General features: G+C 35.2%; 1 protein-coding gene and 1 pseudogene across 1 annotated transcript; both read left to right on the top strand.

Annotated features, from left to right (window-relative positions):
* Positions 1-770: 770 nt before the first annotated feature.
* Positions 771-5,224, top strand: LOC124845874 (disease resistance protein Roq1-like). The gene is made up of 5 exons (XM_088092709.1): positions 771-1,470; positions 2,132-3,245; positions 3,340-3,612; positions 3,699-4,496; positions 4,581-5,224. Exons 1-5 carry the CDS (start codon positions 962-964, stop codon positions 5,058-5,060), a joined length of 3,174 nt encoding a protein of 1,057 aa, XP_087948835.1. The 5' UTR covers positions 771-961; the 3' UTR covers positions 5,061-5,224.
* Positions 5,225-7,266: 2,042 nt separating this feature from the next.
* On the top strand, positions 7,267-8,790 carry LOC148197059 (callose synthase 12 pseudogene; annotated as a pseudogene).
* The last annotated feature ends 1,401 nt before the right edge of the window (positions 8,791-10,191 follow it).

Here is a 10,191-nt window from a genome sequence, read left to right as displayed (position 1 = left end):
GATGTCCTTCCGTACAGCGTCTCTCATACATTGATGTGAGCGACCGGTCCGTTTGGCAATCTAATAACGTGGATGTCCTTCTGTACATATTTTTAACTGAAGTCGTTACTCCTAAGTATAACTAACTCACGATTGATAATATTTTTGGAATTTGGTCATTAGTAATTTTAGTATAAAAGTACATCATTTTTATATATAAAAAAGAAAATAATAGCTTCAATTGGTCTAGAACAAATATTTATCTCTGATTAATTTAATATATTTAAATTAAAAATTATAATTAATTATCTTGAATAAGAAAATGAACAGAACTCGGAAACCTATTTTATTTATTTCCTTTAAAAATTTGATTAACCATTTTTTATAAATTCATTCAAAACTACATGAGAGACGAAGTTTGTTAAGTAAATGGATGTAAGTAGTTACTATTAGAAAGTCATCCATCAAATATGTGAGAATGATGTAAAACATAGATTGTTGAATAAAAATCTGAAATGATAAATGTTGGAAGTTGAGACTTTTCAACTCTCTTTCATCGTTCCCTCAACTTTTGTTTTGGTTGTAAATTTTGTAATATTTAAAAAATAAATTCCATAACTTTTATTATCCTCAGTGGAGTAAACACGGTAACGTAAGAAATAGCGCTTTCATATTAGCTTTTATTAAAGGTAATAAAAGTGAACCCATTTTGACTGATAAAAGGCATCGAAGAATGTCACTTAATGATTATAATAAGCACAATTATCGGAAAAGCTATGTGGGAGAAGCTACAACGAAAAAAGGCAAAATCACATATAGGAGCTTTTATATGATTTATATGATCTTCATAGAAAGAGACTGAAATAGAATTGGAGTTTAGCTTTGGAATTTCTCCCTTAAACACTTGGGTGGATTTATATTTCTTCAGTGTTTGTTTTTCACTTTCACAGTAATTCTCTCTCAACAACTTTGGCTTTCAGTAATGTCTTCTAACGCCATCGTCCAATACACCGCTTCTTCATCTCATCCAATTAACAGATACGATGTATTTGTGAGCTTCCGCGGTAAAGACACACGCAACAACTTCACTGGTTTTCTCTTTGAAGCTCTCCGTAGAAAAGGCATCCATGCCTTCAAAGATGATCAAGATCTCAAAAAAGGTGAATCCATAGCACCCGAGCTCCTCCATGCCATTCAAAGCTCTCGACTTTTCATTGTTGTCTTCTCAAAGAACTATGCTTCCTCCACCTGGTGCTTGCGTGAACTGGCAGAGATACGTAACTGCGTTCAAACTTCCCCAAGACCTGTTATACCTGTCTTTTATGACGTTGATCCTTCGGTGGTGCGCAAACAGAGTGACTGTTATGAGAATGCATTTGCAGAACACGAAAAGAGATTCAGAGAAGACAAAGCGAAGATGGAGGAAGCTGAGAGATGGAGAGAAACTCTCAGACAAGTGGCCAATCTCTCTGGTTGGGATATTCGAAATAAGTGAGTTATCCTCTCCCGTTTCAAGATTGATCACACTTATATATTTATTATGCAGTGAGTTATATAACCTTTTCTATGTCCTTTTGTTTTCTGAAATATTCATTATCCCTTTCTATACTAGAGTTCGGAGATGTTAGGAATTTAGGAAAAGTAGAAAACAGTGGTTGGTGTGTGTAAGTGGTATGAGTTTGGGAGGGGGGTTTAGCAATGTAAAGATAACTTATAGAAGGTAATGTATTAATTCTTGAGAAGTTTTGGTTGATAGAAGGTATCAATGGATTTGATGACAAATCTAGCTTTATTAATATGTCAGCTGAATGAGTTAAGCCGACAATACTACAGACTCACCCTCAATTACAAAAACCTCCATACTGATTTAAGTTTATCTAACGCATTCTGCATCTTTAAAGTTGTTTTGCTTGTAAACTAATTATAATACATTTTCATGGGTTCTAAGACTTTCTCCATGGTAGTCGTGATTTATCTTGTGCCATTATATAAAAACAAAGGTTTAAGAGGAAACATGGAAACTGACTCCAAATGACGAAAATGATAGTTTGAAAGTTAAAATCTTTTACGTTATATATTACTTTGTCCTATAAATGCATATATTCTTTTTGTTCTATTGGGTGATTTTCTTTCATTTCATTTAAAATTGCAGGCCACAATGTGTAGAAATTGAAAAAATTGTTCAAACCGTAACAAATATTTTGGGTCCCAAAATTTGTAGTCTTCCAAAGGACGAACTAGTTGGGATAGAGCATAGACTTGAAAAATTAGCAAATCTTGTATGTATTGAATCAGTTAATAATGTTGGAGTTGTTGGAATCAGTGGGATGGGTGGCATAGGAAAGACTACTCTTGCTCGAGCTTTATACGAAAGAATATATCATCAATATGATTTTCATTGTTTTATTGATGATGTAAGCAAAATATATCGAGATTCAAGTTCACTAGGTCTACAAAAGCAGTTAATTTCTCAGTCTCTAAATGAGAAAAATCTAGAGATTTCAAATTCTTTTGAGGGAACATATTTGATTTGGTCTAGGCTGCGCAATGTTAGGGCACTTGTAGTTCTGGACAACGTTGATGAAGTTGAACAACTAAGGATGTTTACAGGGAAGAGAGACACTTTGTTGCGTGAATGCTTAGGTGGAGGAAGCATAATCATCGTAGTTTCTAGGGATGAACATATATTGAGGACGCATGGAGTAAATGACATTTATCAAGTCCAACCGTTGAATGATGAAAATGCCATGCAGCTGTTTTGTAGGAATGCTTTCAAAGTTAATCATATTTTGAGTGATTATGAAAAGTTGGCACGTGATGTACTATCTTATACTGATGGCCATCCCTTGGCAATTGAAGTAATTGGGTCGTCTTTGTTTGGTCGAAATGTGTCACAATGGGAAAGTGCATTGGCCAGGCTAAAAGAAAAGAAAAGTAAAAATATTATGGATGTTTTGCGTCTAAGTTTTGATCAGCTGGATGAAGATCAGAAAGAAACATTTTTGGATATTGCATGTGTCCTAGGCAATCATGATGAGGAATATGTGAAGGAAGTTCTAAACTTTCGTGGATTTCATGCTGAATATAGTCTACAAGTTCTGCTCGACAAATCACTAATAATAAGTCGTGATGGGTTTATTCATATGCATTGCTTCTTGAAGGACTTGGCAGAGTATATTGTCAAAGAAGAATCACCTAAGGAACCCCTAAAGAGGAGTAGGTTGTGGGATTACCAAGATTTCCGCAAAGCTATGTCGAACAATGAGGTAAAATTAATAAATTCAATTATAATTTTATGTTGCCATTTTTTTAGAGTATGAAAATCTTTCGAAAAATATAACCATTTTATTCTGTGTGTAGACAACTGAAATTCTTGAAGTCGTAGCTGTTCGTGCACTATTGAATTTTAAAACTGTGAGGGTAGATGGTTTATCGAAAATTAGACACCTTAAGTATCTTAGACTTGAGAACGTGAACTGTTCAGGAAGTCTCAGTCATCTTTCAAGTGAACTAGGATATCTTGATTGGAACAATTATCCTTTTGAGTGTTTGCCTCAAAGTTTTCAGCCACACAAACTAGTTCAGTTGCTATTGAGAAGAAGCAGTATTCAACGACTATGGAGTGGTACAAAGGTGATGTATATTAAATTTATATTTCTAAGAAAAAAATTAAAGAAAATGATTATTAATTGGGCTCTTGTATTTGCTAATCGTTGTAGGTGCTACCTAATTTGAAGCATTTGGATCTCTCTTACTCAGAAAAATTAGTTGAGATGCCAGATGTTGCAGAGGCCCTAAATCTTGAAGGCATAGAACTTGAAGGATGCATACAGCTCCGAAAACTCAGTCCATCGATTGGTCTTTTGAGCAAGCTTACTATTTTGAATTTGAAAAACTGTAAAAACTTAGTAAGCTTACCCAATAGCATATTGGGCCTGAATTCTCTTGAATATCTGAGTGTCTATGGTTGTTCAAATCTGTTTAATAATGAGTTATTTGATGAAGCAAGTAACACAGAGCATTTGAAGAAGCTTTGTTCAGTTGAAGGTCCTATTCATTCCCACTCAATATTCCCTTTGATAAAAAAAGCACGAAGAGAGTCGGTTAGTTTTTTGGTACCCTCCTCTCCCACTCTCCCTTGCTTGCGTAAACTCGATCTAAGATTCTGTAACTTAGCTAAAATCCCTGATGCTATTGGAAAGTTAAGTTGCTTAGAAAAGTTAAATTTGGAGGGAAACAATTTTGTTACATTGCCTAACCTCAAGGATCTTTTCAGATTGTATTATTTAAACTTACAGCATTGCAAGCGATTGAAATACTTGCCTCACCTCCCTTCACGAACTCACTTGTCCTTAAATCCTTACTTGTATTCGATGAAATATTTTCAAAGCTTCTTTTATGATGTGCCAAACGAAGATGAACGTATGGCTGGATTAATGATGTTCAACTGCCCAGAAATAGTTGAGAGGGAACGGTGCACTAGCATGAGTGTTTCATGGATGCTACAAATTGTTCAGGTGTGCATGTTTCTTCCTTACACTTTCCTTCTTTTAATCTCTTTTGGTGTTGAAAAACAACTACTAACGCATAACATAACTCAGTCGTGGTACAAGTCGAAATGTCTTACATCCCTTTCATTCCTCACACATCTTGGAAGTATTATCCCTGGAAGAGAAATACCAATGTGGTTCAACAATCAGCTTTGGAGCAATAACAATTCAATAATCATAAACGTCACTCCTTTTGTGCATTACGATAATTGGGTTGGTGTTGTGTGCTGTGCAATACTCAGTTACGAAACAAGATTTCTTGCGGATTTGAGAAGGATGAATATGGACAACTCAAATTGTATGTGGCTATTTTATTACTCTCGTCAACAGTTCTACGAAGAAAATGAAAACATTTGGGGCAAACAGTGCGACAAAGCAGTCAAACTTGGCTATAACTTGAAATTGAGATTTAAAACAAGCCACGACAATGGACTATTACCTAAGTTTAAAGTGGAAAAATACGGGTATCGGTGGGTAAACGAGCAAGATCTACAGCTATCAACTTTAGCAATGAATTTGGCAGCTCCGTAGCGCCAGTTTTAAGCAATACCTTGAGAAGACAGAAAATTGTTATTGTAAAATTCAGTTGTTTTAAAAGTAAGGTGAGAGGAAATGCTCATTGTCTTTCCTTACAAGACACGCTCCATTTCATTTCTCATGTTTCATTTTTTTAGTTTGTCTTCACTTGAACTCAAGCTACTTAATGTTCTCCAAATTTTAAATGTGCTAAGTTAGTTTTAAATAAACCGCTTACTTCTACTATCGTATATATAACAGATAAATGAAAAATAGAGGAAGAAAAAGACTTTGTTATTTTTTATGGAATCCTTGTATTTCTCTTTTCTACTTTCTAGTCTTAAAATGCATTTCAGTTTTTTTTCCAGAAAGCTATTCTCTTGTGTTACAATATGCAGAGGAGTTACTAATTTTAAAGATTTCAATATCAACCGACATGCTTACCCTTATATTTAAATGACTAGATTAAAGATAGGCTGAATTGGATTTTCTAAAATACTTTTGCAAAAATTAGAATTATATTTTAATAAAACCAGTTCATTACAGAATTTGGTTTTGATTGTTGTCGTTTCGAAAATCAAATAAATATCAATCTTCTAAAGCGTTACAAAAATATACTTGTGACATAAATGGATATTTTAGGGTTAAGATAAGTCAGCTCTTCCAATAAATACAGTTAAGAAACATAAAAATAACAAAAGTGAAAATTTAAAATAATAAATGATAAACAGAACTAAAAAATATATAAAAAAATAGGTTAATTTTCAAGTTCTTCCATAATTGAATTTTTTATTGGTTATTATATAATTATTTTCATTTATTCTATAAGTCTCACTTAACTAAATAAGTCTCCCTTAATTCATTAAAACTCTTATTCATTCCAAACGTTTTTGAGTGAAATTTTAGTTATATTTTTCTGATTCCAAATGTCTATGATTAGAATAATAATCTATTCTTGTATTTTTATGTTAAGTAAATCAGTATACAAGTTTGAATTAAATAAACATGTGTAAATTACTTATTCCAAACATATATATACAATGTGAACCTATTAACATTTGATCCAAGAATACAAATTAAATGATCTATTTACATTACACATGTTCCAAACATGAAAATTTACTTTTTCACTTACACAAAAAAAATTATTAGAATTTAACAAAACGACAAGAATTATAATTAAAGATTAAGATTTGATCTATCAACAAGCATTATTAGACAAATGTAAAAGCAAAAGTTAGAACTGAAAAATAATAAATAAAAATGGGTCATCTTTTAGATTGAATTTTTTTACTTCAATACGTTGAAGCTTATATTTTCATGTGTCATGTAACATAAAGTATATAAAACATGAATAATAAAACTTTGTGAGTCAAATAATCTAAGATATCGACCAAGTTATTTGAACCATATTGTCTAACATGGATTTCTAAATAGATTAAGATTGTTTTAGGATTTTAACTGGTCGGTTTTCTATGAACACATGAAGGAAATTTTGTTTTTGAGATTCACCACAAATTCTATAGCCAAGTTTGTTCTTGCAGACTTTACTTCCTGCATTTGCTCAAATTTTTCAAATGATCATCTGATGACTTTCAGAATATATATATATATATATATATATATATATATATATATATATATATATTTTAAAAACTTTTTGAAACAACTTTTTTAGAATTTTCGAAATGAAATTTCATGAAAATAATGTTTAGAATCAAATTTTTAAAATTTAATTTTCAAAACACGTGGAATACATTCCAAAAAAAAATTCAAAATAAAATTTATTTAATCTCACATAATTTTTTAATTTAGTTCCTCTTTCAAATCAATTAAAATTTATTCTATAAAATTTTAAATAAATTTTCCTACAAATATATTATTTTCAATTTTTATTTGTTTTTACTCATCTTTATCTATATCTATATATAAAAGGATTTTTCTGGTTGGTGTTCACTTTTGTTTTTCAATTTTACTCTTTAAATAATTTTTTTTTAATTAAAATAATGAGACTCTTGGAGTTGCTTATGAACTCAGAAGGAAAAGAAGGATCCTCAGGCTGATGAAATTTTGTACCTAATGCAAAAAAAGGAGGCTCGTCGAGTTGCTTATGTTGATGAGAAAACCACTGAAAGGGATGAGAAGGAGTATTACTCTGTTCTTGTTAAGTATGGCCAACAGTTGCAGAATGAGGTGGAAATTTACCGAGTAAAGTTGCCTGGGCCCTTGAAGCTTCGGGGAAGGAAAGCCAGAAAATCAAAATCATGCCATAATCTTCACCCGTGGTGATGCAGTCCAGACTATTGATATGAATCAGGACAACTACTTTGAGGAAGCTCTTAAAATGCGAAATCTCTTGGAAGAATACAGGCATTACTATGGTATCCGAAGACCCACTATTTTGGGAGTTAGGGAACACATTTTTACGGGTTCTGTTTCTTCTCTTGCCTGGTTCATGTCAGCTCAGGAAACAAGTTTTGTCACCTTAGGGCAGAGGGTTTTGGCAAATCCTTTGAAGGTTAGAATGCATTATGGTCACCCAGATGTATTTGACAGATTTTGGTTCTTGACTCGAGGTGGTATCAGTAAAGCTTCCAGAGTGATCAACATAAGTGAGGACATCTTTGCTGGATTTAATTGTACTCTTCGTGGAGGGAATGTCACTCACCATGAATACATTCAGGTTGGAAAAGGAAGGGATGTTGGGTTGAATCAAGTATCAATGTTTGAAGCAAAGGTTGCTAGTGGAAATGGGGAGCAAATCCTAAGTAGAGATGTGTACAGATTGGGACATAGGCTGGATTTTTTCCGGATGCTGTCATTCTTCTACACTACTGTGGGGTTCTTCTTTAACACAATGATGGTGATTCTGACTGTATATGCATTTTTATGGGGTCGGCTATATCTTGCGCTTAGTGGTGTTGAGAATGCAATGGAAAGTAACAGCAATAACAATGAAGCACTTGGTACCATCTTGAATCAACAGTTCATCATCCAACTTGGACTTTTCACTGCCCTTCCCATGATTGTAGAAAATTCCCTTGAGCATGGGTTCCTTCAAGCCATATGGGATTTCTTGACAATGCAGCTCCAGCTTTCATCAGTTTTTTACACATTCTCAATGGGCACTCGTAGTCATTTCTTTGGTCGGACTGTACTGCATGGTGGGGCGAAATATCGAGCTACTGGTCGTGGTTTTGTTGTTGAGCACAAGAGATTTGCTGAAATCTATAGACTCTTTGCTCGTAGCCATTTTGTGAAAGCAATTGAGTTGGGGCTAATACTTGTAATTTATGCATCACATAGTCCTGTAGCTACTGACACTTTTGTTTATATAGCGTTGACGATCACTAGTTGGTTCTTAGTAGTGTCATGGATTATGGCGCCATTTGTGTTCAATCCTTCTGGCTTTGATTGGTTAAAAACTGTTTATGACTTTGATGATTTTATGAACTGGATTTGGTACAGTGGAAGTGTGTTTGCTAAAGCTGAACAGAGCTGGGAAAGGTGGTGGTATGAAGAACAGGATCATCTGAAGGTGACTGGCCTTTGGGGAAAGCTTTTGGAGATAATCTTAGACCTTCGATTCTTCTTTTTCCAATATGGAATTGTGTATCAGCTTGGCATTTCTGCTGGAAGTACCAGTATTGCTGTTTACTTGCTATCCTGGATTTATGTGCTTGTTATTATTGAAACAGAGAAGTGGGATACAGAAAGAGAGGAAACAACAAAAGTGAATGAATGAATAATATTGATCATTGCACCAGTAAAAAAACAGCTTTAGAACGCGTCTGATATGCCTCGGTTTTGGCACACCTGGTGTCTATACGTGATACCGCCTCAGTCCTTTGCAGAACCGGTGTCTAAAGGGTATACGACTTCGGTCTACAAGGAAACCGAGGCATATATAATTATTTTAAATTTTTTTAAAGATGTTTAGGCATCGGTTTGTGTAGAACCGCTTTAGTAGCTCGCATACTGCTTCGGTTTTCTATGAAACCGAGTTAATATCCTTTGCTTTATTTTTCGAAGCCATTTAACGTTCTGTCTTCCACTCTCGTTTATGAGAGTTTCTCTTCCACCAGCACCAGCCCTTCTTTCTCTTCCACCAGCACCAGCCCTTCTTTCTCTCCCGCTGCCATCCAACCCCTGCTCGCGCTTCCCCGCTACTGCTCCCTCACCGCCGCGGCCTCCCCGTTGCTGCCTCACCGTCGTCGATCCACTACAGATCCGCTCCAGATCTGCTTCGTCCAGATCCACCGCCAGCTTCGTCGATCCGCTCCAGATCCGCTCCGTCGTTCCGCCTCTTCGTCGCCACCACTTCGTTGCTCCGTCGTCGTCACCTCTCCTTCAACACTGCCGCTCCGTTTTCGCTGCCCAAAGCCATGGCTGCATCCCACCCCGCAACCCCAACCCATGACGCGATCTCAGATCTCATCTCCAGCACCGGACGCGATCTCAGATCTCACTCCACCCGATCCAGCCCCCTTCCGGTCCAGCCCTCTTCTGGTGCCAGTGGTGGTCACGGCAAACCGATTTGGGGGTTAGGGATTTCAATGGGGTTTTGATTGGATTTGGGGGTTAGGGATTTGAAGGGGTTTTGACTGGATTGGGGGTTAGGGATTTGAACAGGATTCATGTATTGCTGATTCGAAAACATTCATATGTGATGAAGATCACAAGAACAATCAATTTGCTTGTTCCCTATTTCCTGATTCAATTTTTATTTCAATTTTTGGTATCTGAATCTGCTTGTTTACTTCAAATTTTTGACTGTTCAATTTTTGGGTTTCTGCGTGAGAGTTCAGGAACAGAGGCTCAGAGGCTGGTGGAAAAAATTAAAAAACAAACACGTTACTGCCTCGGTTATTCAAAAACCGAGGCATAAATTCTATTTTTTTAACCCAGTTCACAACCGAGGCATAAAATCTACCCTTTTTTACCTCGCTGGTATATACACCGGTTGTAGAACCGGTGCCTATAACCAAAAGTAACCGGTGTCATATCCTGATAGTGTACTAGTGTTGCAACAGATAAAAGCAAAGCTTTATATACAAAGTTTAGTTACTGATAAAACAGTAACTGAAAGTAACAGTAAACGAATTTGAATATTGTTTGAATTACACCACAATACTCTTCCTTAATT

The sequence above is a fragment of the Vigna umbellata genome, chromosome 6 (genome assembly GCF_029865625.1).
Source record: "Vigna umbellata cultivar VRB3 chromosome 6, Vumbellata_1.0, whole genome shotgun sequence".
Taxonomy (NCBI): Eukaryota; Viridiplantae; Streptophyta; class Magnoliopsida; order Fabales; family Fabaceae; genus Vigna; species Vigna umbellata.
Note: the sequence above shows the minus strand (reverse complement) of the source record. Positions and strands in the feature narration are given on the sequence as shown.

Coding starts and splice junctions, on each gene's coding strand:
- LOC124845874 (XM_088092709.1), top strand. CDS start 962: ATGTCTTCTAACGCCATCGTCCAATACACCGCTTCTTCATCTCATCCA. Junction 3,246..3,339: donor AAGCTATGTCGAACAATGAG/GTAAAATTAATA, acceptor TTCTGTGTGTAG/ACAACTGAAATTCTTGAAGT. Junction 4,497..4,580: donor GGATGCTACAAATTGTTCAG/GTGTGCATGTTT, acceptor AACATAACTCAG/TCGTGGTACAAGTCGAAATG.